Raw genomic sequence first — 26,843 nt, 5'->3', positions numbered from 1 at the left:
GGGCGGAAAAAAGTCCATTCGACACTCCATGTCATCCGATGTCGGCATGTAAAAGATCTCTGGTGATACATTTGGTATTTACCCGACAAAATTAATTCAATCTCAGCCATAGACACCCAAGAGAGATCCGGTTTACTCTAGGTCCGCTAGATGGCAGACAGAGTAAACCGGAACGTCAAAATTGACGAGCAGACAGCCAGATGGCGTCAAATCGAAATGTCTGCAAAACGGCAGCTGAGACCATACTATTATTATTATTATTATTATTATTATTATTATTATTATTATTATTATTATCTATGTAATAATAATAATAATAATAATAATAATAATAATAATAATGTAACCGGTACTTCAGCAGCTACACGTTTACACAGTTAAAAGGGAGGAAAATAAATCAAGTTACACAGTACCTTAAACCCTAGACACGCTTTAAATATCAAATGAACTGCGCCTAATACAACACAAACAATTATTGGGTCGAACAACTTGACAACTGCAAACAAGGAATGTGGAACGGGGACTGGGAACCTACCCAAGGTCATAGGAAAGCGAAGGTTGCGGGTTTCGAGAAAAATCAACGGCGATGTCTCGTTTTCAAAATATTATTTTCAAAATTAACATTTACAAGGTGAGTTCCGTACAAAATTCATCTATCCAACAATTCAGATAAGTTGCGCAATTTACGAACATAAGATTAGATGTTTGACAAGAGCTTTGCTATTAAGCAAAGAAGTTAACCAAAGACATTTTAGCCTAACCTAAGTTCTACAATACTATACTGAAGGTAACAAGGCACACCAAATACAATTACAAATTAGAATGAAAGGAAAACTCGTTTTCTAAAACATCTGGGAAACATAATTGAGTGACAAGTCTGGGTGAGGTTAGGGCAAACTCCTATATGAAAATGCAAGCGATCTTTAAATACAACTTAAGGTGGAACTGAAATCATGAGTGCTTACCGCGAGGTGGCCCATCCTGGGAGCTAGGAGTCGGCGACAGATGAGAGAACGACAGACAGACAAAGACAGACCACAAAAAGATGCCTCGCTCAATTTAAAAAGGGAAGTCTGGCCTTGGAGTGGCCAATCAGAGCTCAGGATTTTGCCTATCGTCACCCAGATTCACCAATCACAACTCTTTATCCGGTCCCGATGTTAATACAATCTTCTCGAACATATGCAGACACAAATCGAGAACGTTCCATTTTCCAGAATATGTAAGGACATATTTCTAGAATCTACAACTCACAAAGGCCTACACACCCTGTTGTACAAGTCCGCTTCACAACCTTTCTGGACTGTTCCAGCTATTACAGAAAAATCATTTACAAATCTGGTAGTTACAAAGTGGATAAAGTGAATAAAAAAATAAAACATACCACAAAAATATTTTACATCATACAGGTTAGGTAGCTAAATGGAATATGAATAAAATATTTTACCTCAACACTCCACATCATACAGTAAGTATTACAGTAGAGTCTCGATTATCCGACCTAAACGGGACCTGGAGTACGTCGGATCACCGAAAATGTCGGATAATACAGAAAAACTTTGAAAATGAACTGAAACAAACAGGAAGGCTATACTCTAGAACTAATAGAATGACATGTTTTACGGTACTCTATTTATTGAATTATCAATTCCATTGTACAGTACATTAAACGAAAACATTCCAGATGTCTTACGAAAAGAAACTTTTCTCCACAGATATTAAGCTACCTAATACCGTACCGTTTTTGCCACCGATCACGCCACCCAGCACTGGCAGGAAAATTAGGGTCGCCTTCCTTAAACTCCTTCTGGAAATACACAGCCTTTTCCTGCAGAATGGTGCCAGATATTGGCAGGCCCTTTTCCCGGTGTTGAGATACCAAAGAAATAGTGCTTCACTTACTTTTTCATACTGACATTTTTTCATTGTTTTTCTCTGCTCTGGTAGAGCACAACTTTTCAATTTCTTTCCTCTGTTTTTTCCAGTCTCCCACTGTAACACGTCCAACACCATAATCTGAAGCCACATTTTGAAAAATTTCCCCTTTGTCCAGTCTCGTTAATGCACTCCATTTGTGTTCCATAGAAACAGTCACTTTCTTCTATTTACTCGCCATACTCACAGAGGATATGAAAACTATGACATCCGAACCCAACCAATACTACAATGACTGAAGACTCACTGCACCTGTCCTTGAGAAAAACCCAGTCCTACCGCCAGCGATCAGGCTAGTGCTTGTCCCATGGTCGCACCCTCCACAGCGGGTATGCCTGAATTTAGTCTCCACCAAAAGTTGAAATTAAGTCTAACAGTGTCAGATAAGCGACGGTCGGATGAGCGAGACTCTACTGTACTTTAAAGAAGATTTACAAATAAAACACTCCACAACAACTTTCCACATCAGAAGTTCTACACAGGTTTCAAATAATATAGACTAAACAACTTCATAAATCGAAATGCTAGTGTATATAGCTACACCTCACAAGTCGTTATAATAATAATACCACCACCTACTAATCGTGCTCCATATTTTCAGTATTTACCCATGGGTTTAGAGATTTTTTTCCAAGTTATACTAGCCCATTACACACTTGCATAATGATCTCAGCGATCATCCCGTCTTCTCCTGGTACTCTGTTGTTTCTCAGTCCATTTATGATCTCTACCTCTGTGATTGAGGGTGATTTTGAATCTGGGTTTGGTATGGTTTTCAAGAAGTGTCATTTTTCTCTAGGCTTCTCGCTGTTGAGTAGTTTATCATTAAAGTATTTTTCAAGAATTTTGCAGTTCTCTTTAGTACTTGTTTCGAAAGATCCTTCCGGTCTTTGGAAGCAAATATTTGGAGGCTGATAACCTTTTTATATTTTCCCTAAATGTTCTGTTGAGATTTCTCGTATTTCCCTTGAAGTCTTCCTCAATTCCATGTAGTCTATTTTTGTCGTGTGTCCTTTTCGCTGTTCTAATATCTTTCGATGATTGTTTCTGGACATTGTAGAAATTCTGCCATGTTTCAGTTGTTTTATTGTTGCTGAATTTCGTCCATGCCTGAATTCTTCGTTCAATTGCTTGATCACAAGTTGCATTTCACCACCTGTGTATTTCCTAGGAGGCTGACCTCAAAGCATTGCCTTCTGAACTGTCTTTCCTAGGTCTGTCCAACTTTCTCTTGCATTTTGATTAATTTCTTCAATAATTTTGTCCTTATTTATCTTCAAGTATTCTGGGTCCGGTTGTTGGAAGTGTATTGGACTGATATAACTTGAAAACAATATTCTTTAATACTTGGGTAAATAATGCCAATATCGAGCTCGAATTTTATTATGACGTGTGAGGTATGGCTATGAAGTGTTTACATCCATTTATTAGTATTATTATTATTTACGTAGTTATGTACAGACGATCGTATTATTTGTGAGGTTATGTAATGATGCTAGTAGCTTTACGTCGCACCGACACAGAAAGGTCTAATGGCAACGATGGGACAGGGAAGGGCTAGGACTGGGAAGGAAGCGGCCGTGGCCTTAATTAAGGTACAGCCCCAGCATTTGCCTGGTGTGAAAATGGGAAACCACAGAAAACCTTTTTCATGGCTGCCGACAGTGCTGTCCATATATTAATATCTGTCTGTCTGTTAGGTCATCAGTCCAGAGGCTGGTTGGATCCTCAAATAGCACCACCAAAGGTTGTGCGGTTATAAGGAAACTGCAAAAACCAATGGTAGCACCAAAATAAGGCGTACTAGGCAATATGAGGAGTGAGGTAGTTTGCCATTGCTTTCCTCACTGGGTCAGAAAGTGCTATTGCAGCAAGACTGATCCTATGAGCAACACCTTTCATAACACTCAGATGCACTTGTCGTTCTCCGAATGTCATTACTCAGCACCACCCATACCCCAGCAGCTTCCATATTGTCACAGCCATGGTTGAGACTGGGAATTCAGTGGAAGCTACACTTTACTCTGGCCTGTGCCAAGAGATGGATACAAAAGAACTGTATCCATCAAGAAATGGCAGCAGGCAAATATTAATATAAGTTTAGTTAATGTACGAACCCGTAATTGATAGTATATAATTTATTATTACCTATATATATATGATGCATAATCCAAAGTAACATAGTGCAGCACACTGTAACATCCAGAATAACATATCTTTGGGAACAGATGGTTGTAGAAAGTTCTTTACGTTATAACTAAGCTATTAGGCACTCTAGAATTTACGAGAAGATATGATATATCCTTCTAGGAGCCTGGCCAGTGACAGTCTCGATGGTGGAGGGAGCTATTGTTTAACAGGAGTTGTTTCTGCAAACTCGTGTTGTGCTACCTTAGCAGTCAACTGTTTCAAGATGGCAGTCTTAGTCTTCTGATTTTTTGTAGTGTTTATTTATAATGGCCATTTATTAGTTTGTGTGTACAGAATTTGTGAAAATAAAACAGTGTACACAAATGATAGCAATTGTGGATACATCAGTTCAATGTTGTCTTTCTGTTTCTTGGGATTGGCAAGTGATTGTCGGACTCAAAGAATTCTTTGTGTTCTCACATTCAAAATTTCTCTTGTATTTCTATTTGATGTGGCTATGTGGTCTATTTGGAATTCTCCCCATAAGCTTTTGGGTATTTTCCATGTTGTGAGCTTTGGTTTTGTTTTTTGAAATTTGTGTTGACATAAATTTTAAGTCAAAATTTTGACATCGTATGAGATGTTCTCCATTCTTGTTTGTGTGCTGTGTATGGGCCCGTAATTTGTTTGTACTTTTTCTCTGTGCCAATTGTGCATTGAAGTCTCCTAAGAAAATGTTAACATTTCTTTCTGGTATTTTCATATTTGTTCCTTATCTTCCCAAAAGTCTGTACTTCTTGCAGTTTCTTTCTATTTGGCTCATTTGTTGGTGCATATGCATTGACTATTGTATATCTTTTGTTTCCTCATGTAAAGGTTACTGTAGAGATCTTTTTCGACATTGAATTGAAATCTAAGATGTTGTCAGTGACTGATTTATGCACTGCAAATTCTGTGCCAAACATTGTGGACATTCCCCGTCTGACAGCTGGTTTTTCTTCATTTATCCTGTAATTTTCTGTGTTGATGTGGTTTCCATATGTGAAACACATTTTTTATATAGCAAGGATTTTGATTTGAAGTTTTTCTACTACATGTGTCAGCTGTTTGTTTGCCTACTTTGACCAGCATATTTGTGTTGAGTGTGCCAATGTAGTGTTTGCAAAGACGTTTTGAGATTGTTATTATTGTTATTATTGTTATTATTATTATTATTATTATTATTATTATTATTATTATTATTATTATTATTACGAACCAGCCAACCCCATGGCGTAACAGCCCCGAAGGGCCATGGCCTACGAAGTGACCGCTGCTCAGCCCGAGGGCCTGCAGATATTGAGGTGTTGTGTGGTCAGCACCTTAATTGTAATCACGTAGGCTGAGTGGACCTCGAACAAGCCCTCAGATCCAGGTAAAAATCCCTGGCCTGGCCGGGAATCGAACCTGGGGCCGGCTATTATTATTATTATTATTATTATTATTATTATTATTATTAAAATAATAATGTTAATGGTTTTTGAGGATGCAGAGTTGCCAGAATTTTGCCCCAAAGGAGTTCTTTTATGTGCTAGTAAATGCAATGGCATGGGGCTAATGTATTTGAGCACCTGTGGTCTGAGCCACTCGCTACTCGCCCTACACACAATATCATCACACCGGGTACCTCTGAGACAAGGAGTAATTAACTCCTTGACCATATCCGTTCACTGTTCCAGATTCTCTTTGGATACAGTAGTGTACTAATGTCCTCACTTTATCCTTTTGTCTAGCTCTAGGCTGGCCTGTAGTGATTTCCTTGTATGCCTGCTTTGTTATTCTTTCTTCTGACGTTCTTATCATGTACCCATACGACTTCAGCTTATCTGAACGTCCTGTCTCGTTTGATTTTTGTTCCTTGGATGCTTCTCAGGAATCTTATTTCAGTTGGTGGATTCTTTTCTTGTTTCTCTCTGGCATGGTCCAGGATGCTAAAGTGTATGTCAGTGATCTTGATCATCGAGCCCTTCTAGCAAGCTGAGTAGGGTCGTTCTGAACAAACGCCCTCCAGAAAGGTTTCGTAGTTCATGACAATTTCCCAATCCATACTCTGCTCTTCACATTCTCCTTCAGTTGATCTATCCAACTTTCTCTTGGTCTTCCAACGGGTCTTCTGCCTGTTAAGTCTTCTTTCCATACAAGTACGGAGTATTCTTGTGGTATTCATACTTTTAACTTGCCAAGTCTGGGTGACTTCAGTCTTTCCTCAATAGATTCCATTAATCCTAGATTTATTCAGATCTCTTTATTCTTTATATGATCAATTTTTTTTTTTTAGGACAGTTCTAAGAAACTTCATCCCACAAGCTTGAAGCTTGCAAATGCCCTTCGATGTTAGTTTGCCTTTTTCCAAATAATATCTAAGAATGGAAATCAGATATGACTTAGACAGGAACCTTCCTGTCATGTAGTAAGTTTTGCACAAGAGTGCAGAAATTGTCGGACACTTTGGTTACTCTGTTCTCTATATGTGGCTCTGCCCTGGCATTTCTGGCAATCATACAGAAGGTTGTTCGGGATCTCTGGTAACTAGTTTAGGCCGCTGGTGGTGCTGTTATCAATTTGCGCACGTCAAAACAGGGAGTGATGATTCACGTCGGTTCTGAAAACTCGTGTGTAAGAGTTTCGTGACATTAGCTGCAACGATGCCGAAGCGGATTGACCCTTACTGGGAGGGCTACATAACGACTCTTTCCAGTGTTGAATATAGCTGTTCTGCAATCCAAGGAATAGACAAGAAGCATGCTCTCTTGATATCAAAGAATGAGATCAGTGCTGTATTGAATAAAAAAGGCCAAGGCTGACTGGGTTTAATTCCAGGGCAGAAAAAAAAACAGGTAAATCCACGACTAGCCACCACTTGTACACCGGAAGTGGTGAGGAAAGTGAAGGATCTTGTCTCACCTGGTAACCCTGCCTCCCGAAGGACTATCACATGTAAGTTGGGGATGTATGTTTTAACAGTTAACAGCGTAATCAACAAGGACCTGCAGTTAGAAAAGCCGCATAAGCGCAGAGTTTACGAGCTGTTGACTCATCACATTTCGGAACGTTGCACTAACTCAAAGCTATATGAGAGCCATCTGGCAGGGGACAGATGGAAGAACGTGGTGACATTAGACGAAGCATATATGTACCTTAGTGACTGTAACAAACCCTGCTCGATTTACTATCGCCCTAGAGATTTTTTTAAAAATTAAACATTGTATAAAGAATGCGAGGAAATTTTTCCAAATAGTGTCGTGATCATCGCTGGATACTGCTACAATGGCAAGTTAACCATTCACCGTGTTGCTAATAATGTGAAGGTGAACTCTACATACTATCAGCAAGAGGCTTCAACACCCATTTAAAACAGATATCCCAGCACTCTATGGGAGGGCAGAAAATCAGGTATGGATACATCAAGATAAAGAATCCAGGCACACCTCTCATTCGACTCGTCTGTTCTTCGAGAGAATGAAGATGGAAACCAGAATCCTTGCAATTTCTTTTACTGACATTCCGGTCAAGGTACCTGATGGTTTTAGAATTTCCAAGAAGTATTACTGAATTACAATTGATGTTCATAATTTACTTAGTCACGATTGGAGGTAATTTTAAAAAAAACATGGCTTCATGACATAATCCATTGTCGATTCCAAACCACAACACACCACACCAAATATTAATTAAAACACATTGAAGCACATGAGGCTTAATTTAATTTGAAAAAATTCATGCTAAGAAAATGTAGAGTAATTACTTACTTAATTCTTCATTCTTATTAGACCTTGAAGTAAATGCAGTTTACAGATGTTACCAAAATGAAATTCTCCTTTCCTAGTATCCAGTCAATGTATCACTTGAAGTTCTTGACGAGAGCTTCACAGTTATTCCTTCGTCCATAATCAGATTTCAGAAACAGGGATGTTCCCAATTTCTTCTCTACTGGCTCCTCACTTGACCTCCTTTGGTCAACTCCAATCCTGATGTTATTAGAGCATTGGGCGTTGGGAGTGTTTCATTTTCATGCCCTTTGTGGCCCTTCAATTAATCAACCAATCTTTTACGTAGCTTTGCCTTTCTTTGGCCAGTACCTTCATTTTTCAGTGTCGGACCCCTTCCAGTTGTCTCCACCTCCAGCCATGTTAAAAGGTGATTGATTTCATGGTTTTCATCTTTTCTGCAGTTAATGGTTCTGTTACATTTAATAATAGGTTGAAGTATTTCTTCCCTGATTCCATCCTCTGTTGCTACCAAATTATTGTCATTTGTTTCCATTTTCACTCCTTTTACCCATACTTTGTATAGTAGTTTCATATTTCGTCGATTCTTCCTCTAGCCTGATAGTAAACTCATCCTAACACTCTACTTTTTTCTTCCTGATCCAGTAGTTTTTGAGCTAGCTACTTGTTTTGGTATTCCTATGCCACATGTTCGGTTTCAACTTTATTTCGTATGTTATAGATTTTCTGTTTTTAGTGATCAAATTTCCTTTTCAGCACATTTCTTTCTTTCAATTCCTTTAGTACCCAGAACCTTTCACAGCTCAGATCAAGCAATTCATTTTTGACCCAGCTGCCTGAACTTTGGCTGGGGTGAACATAGGCACAATGAGGAACCACTGTGTCCCTGGGGAGCAACTCAGTGAAATACAAAGGTTTTTTATCTTGGTTTCTTTTGTTAGAATGTTGCCTTTCTGTCAATATATTTTGTGACAACGCTGGACAGCAATCTGAAGTATCTAGGCCTTCATAGAATCCTTGAACAGCCTCTTGTTTAGCTTTGGCCACAATCAGCTTCCTTCTATCTCAACATGAGCTGCAACCCTTCTAGGCTGTTCCCCACCACTCTTGGACTCCTTCCTTCCACCACCACATCTCTTTTTTGAGACTCCCAGATGTGCAGTGACAATCTGCGGTGGTACCGTCTTCTATATCCTGGGTAATGTAGGCCTTGATGTCGTCAGTAAAAGGTTGAGATGTTTCAGTCTCTTGTAGCTTGAACCATTTGGTCTTTTGTACACAATTTTGGTACAGAGCGTAAAGGACATCTGAGGTTCATCTCGCTGACTAGAAGCATGTGCTATGATGCGAGAGGTTCTCCTGGTATGACTTTATGGTCAGCGAATTGTTTCAGCAAGTCGTAGGTGCAAAGGACATAATCAGTCTGTGTACCAACAGTTTTGTCACGATTTTCCCTTTTCTGGAAACAAGTATTGACTATTGCCAGATTATCCGTCGAAGACAGTTGAATAGTTCTCTCCCCTTGGTTGTTTCTTTCCCCAAGTCCAAAACCTCCATGACCTTTAGGAAAGTCTTTGGCAGTCTGTCCAACGTGGCCACTGAGGTCAGCTAAAGTGATTATGTGCTCGACTGGTGGCAGCATATGCTTGATTTTCTCATGAAAACTGTGAATTTTTCTTCTTGTTAATTATCTAACTTGTTTCTAAGTCACAATATATGAAACTACAAAATATTACTCTCCTACTCTACTGTTTCAAAATTGTGCATAAATTAAAAACTAATTTCAGTAACGAAAAGTGATATGTGATTCACAGAAATGGAAAGTAATTTTTACAAAATAATACGCGTTTTAACCCATACTAAATGTTAACATTCATGGAAACGCATCTCTCTAAATGTCAATATTTCGTTGTATCGCTCCATAATCCCATGTTTATCTCAAACAGATATGCTTCGGAAAACATGGACTATGCAGAACTTTTTCGCATTTTGCGCAAATGTGCAGGATGGCTTTCGTTTTCCACCTTTTTCTTTGCTGGCCGTGCTGCGAATGCAGCATTCTCTTTCCTTGTTACCTTCCAATTTTTTAAACCCCTATTTCTGCCCCCCACCCTCCCCTCCTCACCCCAAACATATTGGAAACGCACCTCTTTCCAGTACTTCAAGCAAGGCACCTCGCTTATTCAAGTATGTATAGAGTATCCTATCACTGCTTTCAACAATCCCCATAAAACTCTTGTATTGGAGAATCATATCAGGTTTTATTTCATTTTTTCTTTCCTTATCTGCAGGTTTACCATCTTTAGCTTCTGAATTAGTTGACAAAAGGAGTACAGGTGTAGTTTTAAGACTTTTTTCCCCCGAATGCCAGCAAAAGCAATTCATTACATATAAAATACTTGGCCTCGTTAACCCCGTATTTCTTGCGTACATATTTAGGCATATACTGCATTTCCTGTTCCTTCTCATAGTACCTGTAATAAAGGTCTCAACTTTGTACAAATCGATGGCCAGCGGTATCTGGCAACAAAATTGTCAATGAATACATGGTACCCCCTGTTTAATAATTTCACTTAAGATAATGGTGTCTTCACTAAAAGATACCCACCGGGCGAGTTGGCCGTGCAGTTAGGGGTGCTCAGCTATCAGCTTGCATCCGGGAGATAGTGGGTTTGAACCCCAATGTCGGCAGCCCTTAAGATGGTTTTCCATGGTTTCCCATTTTCATACCAAGCAAATGCCGCTTCCTTCCCATTCCTAGGCCTTTCCTGTCCCATCGTCGCCATTAGACATACCTGTGTCGGTGCAATGTTAAGCAAAAAAAGATGCCCAAGGCCATGTTGCTTCATGACAGCTCTGTAAACATACCACACTGTCACAGAGCATCCAGAACTTGATACCCTAACGATGATGCTATTTATTTGGCAGGTACTGCATTAGTGATGAGTGGCTCTTTGTTCCGACTAGACTTTTGTCCGTGGTGATGAGGAATGTAATTATATTGGAACACCCGGTTGGTATGTTCAACCATAGGATCAAACTTGGCAGATAGGTTGTAACGAGGCTGACCGGGTGTTGGCTGATTAGTGTTGCCAGAGAGGTGAAGGAACTTCAAAGTTAATTGAAATAACTTTCGGGAAAACATTGTTCTGAACCATGGTACAGTGTGGCACAAACACTGTGACCAATATGGTCATTTTTAACATTCCCATATTCCAAATACAAGCAAAAAAATAAAACCATTTCTGGTAATGTCACATTTTTTCAAATATTTAGTCCTAGAGGAAGGAGACATGTTTTTAGTATTGCATTACCAGTATGCCATTTCAAGATAAGTCACTGGGGACGGGAGTTGAACACCTTCCTCACACACACTATAGTATTCCATAATAAATTGTTCATAACCCAATTTGGATCATCATTCACTCCATGTTTCATGTTGTCATCCTCACAATCAGTCTCATCTTTGCTGAAGGAAACATCAGGTGAAATAAAATTGAAGGAGTCTGGCGTACCTGGAATGTTGTGCGAGTCACTTGCATTGAGAACAGGCTGAGAAGGTTCTACAATGTGGCGCTAACACCACTTTCACTTGCTAATTCTGTATCCGAATCACTTTCTGGCAAGTCGTACACTGTAATATCCTCATCATCACTTGAATAATCCTCTGAATAAGGTCGTAAATAATCATCTTCTCCCGCTACAGTTGACACTTCCTTGACTCCATATTGTTTACCAACAAGCTCAAAGTGCATTTCAACATTATTTTGTTTCTTCACTAAAACTTTACAGAAACATCGATGGCTACAATGGGTACTCCATGCTCTTATCTACAGAACTAGCCACTCAAGGTCAGGCAAAGACTGAAATTGCATGCGTATCACGATAAAACTTCGAGATCCGATAGATCAGATCTTGGTGCTAAGCTGTACCTGTGAACACCTGTAGCACTAATAGTCTGGTGATCAGCGTTCGTGACTTCAATGCAGATGTGCGGAAGTGAGGCACTGTCATAAAGTTATTTACTATTGTCTCATCTTGACGTACATGGCTCTTCCCGTTGTTCTTATGACCACCGCTGCAGTTGTTTGTTTTGCAACAAAAGATCTGTTAGTGTAGAAACAGAAAGCACTAATGCCACATTGTTTTGAGAAAGTTTTATGTACAGTGTTAATTGTACAAATTTGCCATATCCTTTCTTGGCAATTTAAAAAATCAATAGCATATCTATGATCTTCCTCTAACCTACTTGCAGTCACAAGATGCAAATTTGTGATAAAAGAATTCTCTGCAATTTTTGGTATGTGCAGCATTTATATATAACTGATATTTGAAAGTCTGTGTTGTGTAATAGTTTTTGAATACTCTTTTTAAGAATAATAATTTGCAATGTAAATATTTCTTGTATTAAGGTAATATTTTTCCTTTATGCCAATAGTTCCTTCATCCACGTATTTCCAGTTAAGCAGGTTGCATTCTATATCTTCGTCAGCCTACCGTCATCCATCCTCATGAGATGTCCAATAAATCCTAACCTTCTCTTTCTTATCACACTCGAAATTGGTTCTGTACTCTCATATAGTTCCTGTCCTGATCTGTGTACCCAGATTTCACCTTGCTTTTTGGTGCCCCATATATGTCTCAAGAGTCTTCTTTCCTCCTCCTCCAATTGTATGCATGCTCTCTTGCCCAATGTCAGTTTCAGTTGCATATAATGCAGCATTCCTGATAGTTATCATGTAGTGTCGCAGTTTGGTGTTCCTTTCCATGTGTAGTTATGACTGCATATCGTAGTTTCAGCAGTAGTTGAGCTCTGGCTGTGGTACTTTTGATGCTTTTTTACTTGTGATGTTCTCACCTAGGTACCGGAAGCTGTAGACTCTTTCTACCACTTGGCCTTTTACATTCCAATCAGTCTTCGTATTCAGTACCTTTATCTTGTTGTAGGCTATTTTAGACCAACCTTTGCTGCAGCCTCAGCTAGATTTGCTAGTGCCAACTTCGCGTCTTCTTCCTTCTCATGTAACACCACCATATCATCTGCGAAGGCAAGGCAGTCCACTGTGACATTGTTTTTGATCTTATATCCATTCTGTACACCTTCAGTTCCCATAGTTCTATTCAACAATCTCCACTGCTTCACCACTTAATCCAAAACTAAGTTAAATAATATTGGCGACAGACCATTCCCTTGTCGGACTACTGCCTTAACTTCGAAGCTGTCTGACAACATACTCCGGTATCTTACTCTAGCGGTTGTAGCCTTCAATGTTTCCCCCACCAATACGTGTCGTAGAATCCAATCCTCTGTGGCGTAGGATGTTCAGTAGTGTGTTCCTGTCTATTGAGTCGTAGGCTTTTGCGAAGTCTACAAATGTCACTATTGTGTCCTTTCCTTTCCTGTGTCTGTGATCTGTGATTCTCTGGAGTACAATTCCAATAGAATAGGGAAAAGGCCAAGTTTTTGGTACTCATCGTATCTGACAAAGTCTTGAAGACACATCTTCCAGTCCCGCCGGGATTCCAACCCAGTTTAGGCCTGCATGACCACACTGGCTGATATCTCGGTATAACAATTTTCCATCCGACTTGACGTCATGAACTTGCAACTAATATAATACGATTAGTACAGTATCACACACCAAAACAGATATATTAATGTTTTGGTACAGCACTTACCTCATTGTTTTTCTATTAAGAGCTAAGCTTTATATCTTTACAATTTACTTTTCTTATTAGCATATAATAACAACAGATTCAATCAGTCTGCAACCAGCTTTCATCTCATTCATGTATGTGTGTCAATGACGATACTCATTCTCCTTCTCATTATTTTTAATAAAAACAAAACCCTATTCTATAATAACAATAATATAATTGCATGCATTTTTATACTTGAGAATAAATCATTGCCATATAACCTCCTTGTTAATATTTCTGACGTTCGAGGAACATTCTCAATGACATAAATTACTCTCACGATTGGGAATGCTAACAATGGAATGCACCTAATAATTCATATAGTTTTCTTCAATTGTGTCCTAATCGATCTTTTCATAAACAAATTCTCGATCACTTGTAGATGTTCATAGTAGTCAAATAATGTATGACTGGTGCAAATGAAGATGAACTTGACACGTATCATTCATAATATTTAACCCATTTATGCCCAAATTAATTTTTTCTTCCAATACTGATAACTTGTATATATAAACACTTAATACGACCCTTTATTCACGTAAAAATGAACAAAACTATGTTTACTTGTCTAGAACCCATATAAACACATGGGTCGTTAACGACCCGCTAAGCACTTGCTCGGGAAACAGTGAGAGAGAATATTCTGATTATCAACCTTAGCAACAATTTATTTCTACAGACTTTCAGTTCACTTACCTTTAGAAATGAGTATTATAATGATAAAGGAAGCAATAATTGTCATTGTTCTGTTTAATAATATTTTGTACCCAAAACACGTAACTTCAGATTCCATAGCTGACAGTGGAAATAAGACTCACTCGTGGTAATTTACAAAACACCTGTCATGAGGTGAACATCACACCTCGCACAGCCTTCACTGTTTTATTACGACAAATCTTGCATCGGCGCCTATGTTGTTGACTTATCAGCAAGTCGCACCGATTGTCCTTCCTCTGGTGTTCCTTGATAATGTCAAGCAATGTAAGTCGACCTCTTCCCTTAGGAGCCGTCCCATATTTGTAGAGAATTGCTTTGGTTGCTTCCCGACGGAAAATTAGGGTATCAAGAGACATACCGTAGCTCTTGCTAAGAATCCAGGCATTGTTCATGCATAAATCGAGCAACCAAAACAAAATAGGAATGTACCATTTTTTGCCACAAATTGAAATTAATAAATCTGACACGTTATGGTTCATGAGATGCTTTGGTTGTACTTATGGAAAACATTTGGCTGTTTGAGTTTTATTAAACTGTTGGCTGACTGAGTATCTTGTGACCTCTTGAAGGGGAGCTACACCAAACTGATTTGACATAATGTTCACTACACCATTGTCTTTACAAGATACAACCATCACAACAAGATTCAAAGTAACCATGCTCTTTCTTTTCAATGACTGGCTTACCAGAAATAGGGCACTTCAGAATTCTGTTGCTTGTGAGAGTTCCTGTAGCCTATGGCCTTTTTCAGAGATCCTACATAGAAGCTTAGCTGACGTGAAAAAGTTGTTGAAATACAAAGAAAAAGTAGTCCCAGGAAATACTTCAGAAAGAATATCCACAAATCTCATCACTACTGTTTCACCTAATCCCACTCATTTCTCCTCCTTTATATCCTTAGTAAATGTCAGCCTGCAGACAGTAGCCTGTCTGCTGAGCAGCTATCCAGCCTTTGAAGTCAAAACGAATTGGTTTTCCGCGGATGAATTGTTTACACCCGTGGCACCCGAAATACTGGATCATAGACTCACCAATAGATACTTTGTCTTCATTGGGAGCTTTTATAAGAAATTACTTGTTTAGATGATCTATAAAATTTCTCAATTTACCCATTTTGGCACCTGCCGGGAGATCCAAATTATCAAAAACATGAAGAAATCTGAATACTTCCTCAAACCTATTCCTACGCATGCTGTTCTGAACAAGTTCGTTTCTAACATCATCTGAGTTCTCCCAAAACATCCTTCGTGGTACGGGGACATACCCACTCAGAAATAGCATGCCGAGAAAAGAGTACATCTCTTCCAACGATAATTGAAACTGTGGATTATTGGTGTTAGAGGTATAACCTACGGTATATTTCAAGAACTGCATCTGCATTGAGAAATGCTTCCAAAAAATCTATAGGCTGTGATTGGATCATAAAATTTATTTTACCTGGATGATAAACATTGGACGAAGAAAAGGGTATTTTTATTTAATTCGTGTCAGAGGTACCAATATATAAGAAATCAATTCAAATACAGTTCAAAAAAATTAAATAATAAAAATTTGAAGTATGTTAATCACTCAAAATGAAAGACATATGAACAAATTAATTTTAAAAAATAAAAAAAAGGAGAAAGGAAGTATTACATGAAAATATCTACATTATATATACATTATTTACACAAGTTGTGACCAGTATTTGGCTACATTGATGGCATTGTTTCCAGCCAGTGCCAATTCCAATCCTGTACATGAATCTGGGCATAGACGACAGTGCAAGAGGTGCGTAGAAGTCTGTTCCTCTCCACATTCGCATAATGAGTCCCCACCGTGCACGATGCCCCATTTCACAAGATTGTCCTTAGATCTTGCAACGCCGGTCCGCAGTCTGTTTAATGACTTCCATATACACCATCCCTCTTCGTGACCAGGTGGCAACTTCTCTTCAATTTCAACACGTTCCGGATGATCTGGGTACCTTTGTTTCCATAGCTTAACCCTGGCCTTTTCTGGGTCAGAATCAAGTGGAGCAGAAGACTGTAGAAAACACTTCCTGGATTTCAGTCGAGTTGGTGGTGGCTGATGTTCATGAAGGGGGTGGGCAGAGATGCTGCAAAACTTTTGTCTCTCGATATTAGCGGCCACCTCACGTCTAATATCAGGTGGGGCTATACCTGCAAGTAAATACAACTTCTGTGTGGGTGTTGGTTTTAAACAGCCTGTAATTAGCCTGCAGGTTTCATTCAAGGCAATGTTTACTTTCTTTGCGTGAGCTGATTTATACCACACGGGACTAGCATATTGAGTAGCAGAGTGCTAGGGCAGTTGTTCTTACTGTCTGGGGGTGGGCACCCCATCCAGAACCAGTTACCTTACGCAATAGGCAGTTTCGTGATGAAACTTTTGCCTTGAGTTTGGTGCAGTGTGTGGTGAAGGTCAGCGAACGATCCAGGGTAACACCAAGGTAAACTGGAGTATTGCTATGTTCCAGCTCCATTCCTTTCCAATTCACACGCAGCTTCTGCAGGGCTTCTTTGTTCTTTAAATGAAAGGCACACACACTAGTTTTCGATGGTTTGGCTTGAGGTGATTTTCCTCATAATAATCTGAGAGCATCTTCAAAGCAGCAGTAAGGTTTTGTTCCACTCGCTCAAAGTTTTTACTCTGAGTTGCCAGGGCCAGGTCATCTGCGTACAGAAAGCTCCTTGTGTGAGGTGGAAGAGGTTGGTCGTTGGTATATATGTTAAATAGCATTGGTGCTAGGACACTGTCTTGTGGGAGACCGTTCTTCTGTATTCTCCATCTACTCCGCTGTCCTTGAAATTCAACGAAGAAGCGTCGGTTCTGCAACAGCGTGGCAATAATCGTTGAGCCTAAAGTCCATAGTAAAATGGTAAAACTTCCTTAGAACTATTTCGTGTTGTACAGTATCATATGCTGAAGAGAGATCAACAAAAGCCACTCCAGTAATATCACCATGTTGAAATCCATCTTCTATGTGCTGTGTCAGATTAAGGATCTGTGTACAGCAGTTCCTTCCTGGTCTAAATCCAGCCTGCTCTGGGATTAGAAAAGGTTCGACCACTGGTGTTATATGGTTCAGAAGTATTCTTTCAAAAATTTTATATAGATGACACAGGAGTGATATTGGTCTGAAATTCTTCGGATCCATAGGCTGCTTACCAGGTTTCAGGATTGCAACCACCTTAGTCTTCCGCCAGATTTTAGGGATTTGACATCATTCCAGACAGTTATTGAAAAGCGGTAGGATCCATTGTTTGGTAGCATTCCCAAAGTGCTGTATCTGCTCCATACGCATGTCATCTAGACCGGCTGCCTTGCCAGTTTTGCTCATTTTTATGGCGTTTTCCAGCTCGTTCATAGTGAAGGGATTGGACAGACTGGATATTTCTTGTTCGATATTTCTTTGAAGTGTTGGTGGTCTTTTTCGCTTGTCTGTTTTGCCATTTATTAGGAGCTGATGAGCTATCTGGTTGGAAGTAATGTTGCTATGTAGAGGACTTTTCGTGGGGTCATAGTTCAGATGTCTAAGTAGCTTCCAAGCTTCTCTGCTGTTTCTTGCCATATCTAGTTCTTCCATCAGCTTAACCCAACGTTCTCTCTTTATTTCGCCCATGGACTGGATTAGTTGTTGACCAGCCTGAATAGTGTCCTCACTGAAGGGATTTTCTTCATAGAGCAGCAGGTACTCATTTAATTTATCTACTTTTTTTTTTTTTTTGTTTTTTTTTTGCTAGGGGCTTTACGTCGCACCGACACAGATAGGTCTTATGGCGACGGTAATTTATCTACTGTACTGGCCTCTAGACCCTGTATGTACTGAGACCTACAGCTTCTTCTTCTTGGTACTTGGTACTCCAGAAGTACCAAGTACCAAGAAGAAAAGGGTGGGAATTTCATATCGCCTACTTCCCAATTGAAAGAGTAAGATTTAGCTGTCCCATTAGTACAATTTGTGTCCAAGTCACTACCGTCAACCTGTTCATTTTCCGGAAGTGGTTCAGGTTCATCACTGAATTCGGGAGGAAGTTCTGAATTGAAGTTACTGTTTATTGGTACCTGCATCACTAACTCTGCTGGAGCTTGAAGCTGAGCACAATTTAGTCTCTCACCAGAGTCAGCGTCTGTTTCTTCTTCTCCACATCAACACCCGAGTTGGGGATATCTGGCAGAATTTCTGCAACTGTTTTTCGCTGTACTCTGCAATAAATTACAGAGCAATTAGGAATACTAAGACTAATTACGTAAGGTTTAAACTACACATATGGTCATTGAGGGAATGTGAAAGACAGCGATAGTTCTCGGGTAAGTGCCCAACGTGAATTTGTTAGTTACCACGGGGTTCTGAGCTTATGAATTCTCATATTTAATTTTTATTAAAGCTTACCACTCAGTTGAGCGAGTTACTTCAAATTATCAATGTATCTGGACGTGAATTGACTGGACGTATACTTTCACATGATTTCAAATAGTTTCCAAACCATCATAAACTTCAATGATTTCTTCATCTTAGTCTCAGGATTCATTGAAGGGTTATAGTATACATTTTCTTGTCATTCAAAGGCATCAAAACATTTTGGGCTACCAAATGTTAAATTTTGCCCAACACACGAGGAAGGGACATGTTCTATCCTAGATATCATGTCTAAAACAGAGTTCAACTGCAATTGATACAAGCTGATACTTTGACAGGGTAGAATCCTGTTCAAAATCTGTGCAACTGCTTCAAAGAGTAACCATTGTAGTCACGGAACAATAATTCACATTTACAGTTGTAAAGTCCATATTGAGGAGCATTGCGTTTGATCAAGGGAAGAAATAATACTTTATTGCTGGTTTATAAAACTGCTCCTGTAGGCTCTAAATTTGTTTACAGTGTTGTTATGTGATTTACCTACTTGATGTAGTGCACCAATTATACTTGTGTTCACAATGTTTGTTGCCACAAAAATTTTCATAATATTTTTGTTGTTTAGGCTCTGCCCTAATTACTTAACCCTTCTGTATGTATTACAGCCAAGGCAATCGGTCCCTCTCAGCAAAGACCCCAATGTCGTGTCCACCCAACAGGAAGAAGACGACATTGCAAAAGGTTTGTCATTCAACTTTTATTCTGGGGCAAGTCTATAATAATGTAGCATCTTTGTGTGTTGTATCGCTCTGTTCAAATGCTACTAGCAGGAGTGTCCCCAAGGTTTGAGGTGTCACTAAACTGCTGCTTTTTAATTTGTGTTCCTATTTTCACCCTATCATCTTTTCTATGACAAGGGCTCCTATTTCTGCAAAGATTTTGACGGTTTTAACACGTTAATGTCGACATGTACATTTGCTTTTTTCGTGGTAAACTGCGGAAATGCGATATACATATTTTACGATGTTGTGCGCTACAGATGTGCGTAATTTCATTTGTAGATGATAATCAAAGACATAATTCATGTTCAAAGGTGACCAGTACAATGTCATCGTCATTTCCTTGGATTGCTGGACAGTTTACTTCAAAATTTCACACTTTCTGTTCGCACAATTCAGGTGCTGTTTACAATATATTATGCAAGATTCTCCAGAAAGAGATGACGTTCTATGTTATTGTGGGAGCTACCAATGAATATTACAAGAAGGTCGTAACAGTTTACCCAATTTCTCCAAAAAGTAGACTTCAGAAGTCAAGTGATACGAATGTTAAAATATGTGGATTTTTTCTTTTTTTTCTTTTGCAATGATCATGAAAATACTGAGAAAAAGTTGTGTGTCAACCATATGATGTAGGGTTGTGTTATACCTTGCTTTGAACAGTACCACAGTAGTATCCACTTTTAGACTCTGATCATCATCATCATCATGGTAAAATATATGCTTAAATTCAATTATCATAAAATTTTAATTAAACAGTCAAGCTATTTTTCCATGATTGCATATTCCTGGGGGGGAAAAAAAACACAGAGGGAGTACGTATATGTAAATAAAAAGCCTAGCATTGAAGGGTAAAACTTTAACTTTTTTCACTCAAGTGTTGTTTTGAGTAAGATATACCGTATTTACGCGAATAATCCCCGCACTCTTATTTTCAGATGGCTAATTAAAAAATGAAATGAACTAAATGAACTAAAATTCCTTCCATCAAAAGAGTAACGTAGGTATAAACAAAAATTTAATATCACTCCACGAGTTCCGCGTGGTCTTTACGCAAATATGAACTTGTAAATTTACGGATATAGCTTCTTTGCCTGAGATTATAAAAATGCATTATCACTGCTATGAAATACATCTGCCATGAAAATTAGCAAATATGTCTACTTACATGACGGATATTTCATTAATCCAAACTTGCACTAGGCTCGATTCCCTGTAGATAGAAGATTCATTGTCTCTTGCATCTCTAGAAACCTCTCCTAAATTACTTACAAATTCGTCACACTCCATGTCTGAAACACTTCTCGCATGCGGTCTTTTCTTACTCGGATAGTAACACAACCGGTGGTGGTTAATTCTGTTCGTGCAATGTAAACACTTGAAACAGACACACTGGCGCATTCGGATGTTAGTTTTGCGACACAATAAAACCTCGTTAATTCGAAGTCTTATGAATGCAGAAATTGGACTTTGTATTACGTGATTTTGAATTAACTGCCAACTTGTAATTAAGAAATGCCAACCCTCGCTGCATCACAAAATATTCTAATACCCATTACTGCAAGCAATTAACACTGACTCACAGTTTAAAACTTTCAAATGCCATGAAAAAACTGTTTCCAAAATGTATCCAACAAGGTGCATTTACAGTATTCAAATAATGCACTTCGATAATCCACTGGCAAACGTAACCTCATGCAACGAAAGGAAAGGAATTATTTAAAGGCGAAGAGAAATCTATGCTGGCTCCCCCATGCAAGTGCTTTATTCACTCGATTACTGTACTGTATGCATTTTAGATGCCTTGTACTTGCATGGAAAGTATCCGATGCCCTTAAAACATCGTGGTTTATCAAACTTCCCTGTGACGAGTGGAGGAAGTCTTTCGCTTCCGTCTGCATTGTAACACAGAGTAACACAAGTCCGTTTGGGCTCGGCATTAAAAAAAAAAAGGAAAAATGTCGGTTCATCAGTATTGACAATATTGTTTGGTGCGTACAAATTGATTATAATTATGAGCAACGCTTTTGCGCCAACTGTCGGCATCGCCAGTTTTTGCGGATTCTGCTCTTCCGCACACGGCCTGCTGTGTGATATTGTGACGTTCCTTTAAACACTGAATAAAAAAGAACCACAATTTCACTCTGTCTTCAACTATGAAACACACTAAAGATGCACCGAAGTGAGTGAAAGTGCGGAAAGCTACCGCTGCACTTTCCGGAAGACGCGTTCTATCGTAACGCAGAGAAATTTTGACTTTAAATTCCTCTGTAAAATATTATTTTTTAATGAAAAGACAGTTGAGAATTAAGCCTGAATTGTTTTCCATTTAAATATGATATACAAGGACAGTTTTCTTCTACCTGCGGTTACACAAAGTATAACTGTACACTCAACATCGAAAACTAGGCTAGCCAGGAGCATGTTTCTAACTTTGACGCAAATAAAACCCGCACCCCAATTTCGTGGCTCAAAATTTTAAAAAAATCGTGCGGGGATTATTCGCGTAAATACGGTAATAGTAGTATATAATTTCGCTGGAAATGGGAATATGCAGAAAAAATCACTTATGTCTAGAAATTATATTTAGTCTCTGTTGAAGAAACATACCAAGATCTAAGGGACAGTATGCAGTGATCTCAGCAACTAGAATCCTATATCTAGGGAATGAATTGCCAGTTTCGGATGGGCAATAAATACCATCCATGTACGATGAAATGGCAATATGGTAAAATGACAGCTTAATACTGCCTTAATCAGAGAAATACTATAACATGACTTTTAACAAGACAAATATGTTCAAAGGAAAATCACAGTTAACAAGGTACTTTATATGATAAGGAGAAAATTGCTGAAGTTTGTTATTATGACAACATATAGGGGACCTTGAACACTGTGATCAACAGCCAATTCTGGTGATTGTAGTTGGTGATGCAGATACCAATAAACAGTAACTTCAATTCAGAACTTCCTTCCAAATTCAGTGATGAACCTGAACCACTTCCGGAAAATGAACAGGTTGACGGTAGTGACTTGGACACAAATTGTATTAACGTGACAGCTAAATCGTACTCTTTCAATTGGGAAGTAGGTGATATGAAATTCCCACCCTCTTCTTGGGTTTGGGTTTGGATGTGTAAGTTGGGAGATAATTTCCAAGTGGCTATTTCCTATTATCTCCTCAGTTATTAATTTGAACCGAAGTTCTTTAAATGTAGTTACTATAAATGGTGGTCTTCTTGATTGTTGGGCCTTTACTACTTTGTTTTTTTGTTTGCAGCTATTGAGCTCTCGCTCAAGGAAACACAGCAGTCTCCTAAATCACATGGTAGTTTATATCCATCTGCTAGTTTGATGACTGGAGGCCCTTCATCTTCCGGAACACCAGAAGCTCGGAAAGTTAGAGCACTCTATGACTTTGAAGCAGCTGAGGACAATGAATTAACATTTACTGCTGGAGAAATAAGTATGTGAAATATAATTTATCATTTGGAGGAAGGGTTAGTTTGTTGAACGATCATTATTGTTCACCTTTGTTACAGTTCACGTCTTGGATGATTCTGATCCTAATTGGTGGAAAGGATACAATAGTCATGGTGAAGGATTGTTTCCAGCAAATTTTGTTACTGCAGATTTATCTGTTGAACCAGAACAATTTAGTGAGTATATTTTGAAAAAACAAATTCTACATTTTTCACCAGTTTTATAAGTATTCTGCAGCCATACTCTCTTCTCTCTGTTACATATTTTCGATGTAAGTTTTTGAAATTCATGTTGGCTATCAAGGAATCTACAGTAAATTGTACTTTCTTGTTCATTCACTACCTATCTCCCTAAAATTATTTTAATTCCATATATTGTCAAAGAATTCATTTTGTTAAGTACTACATGCTTCATGAATTGAATTTTTTTTTCCTCATTAGGTAGTTATTGTCCATTTTATTGATTTATTTTTTTGTTTTTACCCTGTCCAGTTATCTTTTACATCCTCCTTAGTATCCAAATTTCCATTTCTGCAAATTTTTTAAAGTCTTTTTTCTAGATTCCATGTTCCTTAAAACACAAAAGTTTGGGCAATTTTTTATTTATATGTTCTTTTTTCCCCCTTTTTCATCAGACTTTGTTGAATGTCTTTTAAACAGTTCTAATTTCTGTATAGAACTTCAGCTATTGATATTTATGGTATGTGTTTTAGCCACTGACATTACCCTTCCCCATTTGTCAGACTGTGCATAGTGACCTGCCACTTTCGAATCTTAATAGACTAAAATCACGCCATTCAACTCTGTGTGATGCTGCTGACATGGATGCTAAGGATTTTAAATCTCTTGGTGAGTGGAAAGGTCGATGGGAACCAGCAACAGATGTGCGCCTGCATACCTTCTCAGGTCCCAGACTTCCAAGCGGGTCTCGCCTACCACGCAAGACCTGGAGTGCCCTGAATAGAATCAGAACAGGACATGGTCGGTGCAGAGCTGCTCTCCATAAGTGGAGAAAGCTACCTAATCCACACTGTGACTGTGGAGCTCCACACCCGATTATTCATCATATCAGTGAATGCAAGATTCAAGCCTATAATGGTGATAAAGCTGTCTTACTGTTGGTAACTCCAGGTGCTGTACACTGGATTGAAGAACTAGATACTCAGTTATGAAGCACAAATTACTTTGTTTCTCATCTGTATATATATATATATATTGTAACCGGAACACCCGTACATTAACTTCAGCAGAGAGCATGGGTTGACACCAGGGCATGTATGTTCCATGCTAGGAACTACGGAGAGAAGGTATTTGAGTAAGTTCTTTTTAAATTAAACTCTTTGTTTATTCATGCTAGGCAAGAAAGGTATCACCTTTTACAGGCGTGAAGGTTGGATTTGAAAAAGTCCAAACAGTGGTAGGAAGAGACGCTGTCCGTCGGCGTCGTCGATGTCCCGCGTTGTCAGACTCCTTCCCCCTCACCATGGATCTCCTCTCAGCACCATGGCACCACGTTATCCCACGGCTGTTGACGGATCTTGAAGTGCTGGTGAAGATCGGGATCGAACCCGAGAGGCTGATGCCTGATAATCGTTTGCTTGCAACATGGAATCAAAGAGGGTAGGGAGAGTAGAGAAACTAGAAAACAGCTAATGAGGGAACTGAATAGAGTGAAAAAGGAAGCAAAAGAGAATTATATGAATGGCATACTTCAAGAGGGTAATGACCACAAAGGGAAATGGAAAAAGGAAAAGGAATCCAAATTCCTACAATGGTGGGAGAAGGGGGTGAACACTATTTAACAGATACTGAGAAAGCAAACCTATTTAGTAGGGAATTCAGAGATTCAGTAGATGATTGTCAGGAGTTGGAAACCGAAACAAAAGATAGAGAGAGGGAGAGACACAGAGGGAAACAAGAAGCTTCTCATTCACAAATGAAGATATTTTCAGAGAAATCCAACTGCTTCAGCAAGGAAAAGCAGCAGGAAGTGATCAAATTACTGGGGAGGTATTAAAGACAATGGGGTGGTACATAGTGCCTTATTTAAAATTTCTCTTTGACTATGTCATAAATAATAGTGTAATACCAAAGGAATGGAAAGAATCTATAATAATACAAATTTATAAAGGAAAGGGTGATTAAAGGAAACCAGAGAGCTACAGACCAATCAGCCTGACCAGTATAGTTTGTAAAATACTGGAGAGAGTAATATCAAAGTACATTAGAGGGATATGTGATGATAAAAATTGGTTCATGAGGAGCCAGTATGGATTTAGAAAGAAATTTTCTTGTGAGGCACAACTGGTGGGATTTCAGCAGGACATATCAGATCAGTTGGATTCAGGTCAGTTAGATTGCATAGCCATAGATATTTCCAAAGCCTTTGATAGAGTGGAACATGGAATATTATTAAAGAAATTGGAGGGAATAGGATTGGACGTAAGGGTTACACGTTGGATAAAAACATTTCTAAATTCAAGGGTTCAGAAAGTCAAAGTAGGAAATAATGTATCTCAGGAAGAGAAAGTTTGGAAGGGAATTGCACAGGGTAGTATAATCGGTCTGTTACTTTTCTTAATATACGCAAATGATTTAGGGAACAATATAACATCAAAAATAAGATTGTATGCAGATGACATAATTGTTTATAGGGAAATAAACAACGTTGAGGATTGTTCAGAATTACAAAGGGACCTTGAAAGTATCCAACAATGGGTTGAAGAAAATAATATGAAGATTAATGGAGGCAAATCAACTGTTACAACTTTTACAAACAGGAGCTTTAAAACTGAATTTGAATATACTTTGGATGAGGTAGTTATCCCAAGAGATGGCAAGTGCAAACTTAGGTGTGAGATTTGAAAGTAATTTGCACTGGAAGGGTCATGTTGATTACATTGTTGGGAAAGCATACAGATCGTTACATGTCATAATGAGGCTACTTAAAGGATGCAACAAAGAATTAAAAGAAAAAAGTTACTTGAGTATGGTTCGTCCATTATTGGAATATGCAAACAGTGTTTGGGATCCTCACCAAGAATACCTAATAAAAGAAATAGATAGTTTGCAAAGGAAAGCAGCAAGATTTGTAACAAGGGATTTCAGGAGAAAGAGTAGTGTATCAGAAATGTTAAAGGAACTTGGGTGGGAAACTTTAAGTAAGAAAAGGGAGAAAACTAGACTTATAGGATTATATAGAGCCTATAAAGGAGAAGCATGGGGAGATATCCGTGAGAGGCTTCAGTTGGAAAATAATTATATCGGCAGGACTGACCACAAATATAAAATTAGAAGGAATTTTAGCAGAAGCGATTGGGGGAAATTTTCATTCATAGGGAAGGGTGTGAAGGAGTGGAACAGTTTACCAGGGGTAGTGTTTGATCCTTTTCCAAAATCTGTACAGATATTCAAGAAGAGAATAAACAGCAACAGAGAAAATAAATGAAGTGTTAGAGGGCATTCGACCAGTGCAGGTTATTGTAAATTTTTAAAAAAATGTGTGTGAATAAATAATTCCATCCCCTGGTCTAAGGAGTTAGGACAGCCAAAGTAGGGGACTGCCTGTAAGGGTGAAGTACAGTGGGGACTTTGAGGGCCCTGGGACCGCTATGGTAGCTGTGAAGGCCCTTCAGGAACTCTGAAACTGGTGGCGAAAGGGGCTCTGGTTAAGACGCAGCAGGTCGTTATGCTACTTAGGTTCCAGAACGGGTAAAAAAAAAAGTAAATAAGTAAATAAATGCAATGTAAATATTAATCTTATACCAGTTGTATAGTATCATTTGAAGTAATTCCACATACTGTATATCAGTTGACTATATTTGGAAGTAGTACAGATGATATTATAAGTAGAATTTTGTAAACAATATAAATTTATTAAGGATGAGCTGTGTGTTTAATAGAAAACATTGTTAGCGTAAATTGTATAATATTGTATTATAGATAAATGCAATGCAGAAATTCTGGCTAAACA

The 26,843-nt window shown here is 38.6% G+C and overlaps 1 protein-coding gene across 2 annotated transcripts in view; it reads left to right on the top strand.

Moving 5' to 3' along the window:
* The window catches only part of Stam (signal transducing adaptor molecule), a 205,710-nt gene that overhangs the window by 66,360 nt on the left and 112,507 nt on the right, over positions 1-26,843 (top strand). For both annotated transcript variants that reach the window (XM_067151811.2, XM_067151810.2), the window contains exons 4-6: positions 19,275-19,350; positions 22,669-22,854; positions 22,931-23,047. In XM_067151811.2, the coding sequence (XP_067007912.1) occupies positions 19,275-19,350; positions 22,669-22,854; positions 22,931-23,047 (379 nt within the window). The remainder of the gene's footprint in view (positions 1-19,274; positions 19,351-22,668; positions 22,855-22,930; positions 23,048-26,843) is intronic.

The sequence above is a fragment of the Anabrus simplex genome, chromosome 7, assembly GCF_040414725.1.
Source record: "Anabrus simplex isolate iqAnaSimp1 chromosome 7, ASM4041472v1, whole genome shotgun sequence".
NCBI classification, from domain to species: Eukaryota; Metazoa; Arthropoda; class Insecta; order Orthoptera; family Tettigoniidae; genus Anabrus; species Anabrus simplex.
Note: the sequence above shows the minus strand (reverse complement) of the source record. Positions and strands in the feature narration are given on the sequence as shown.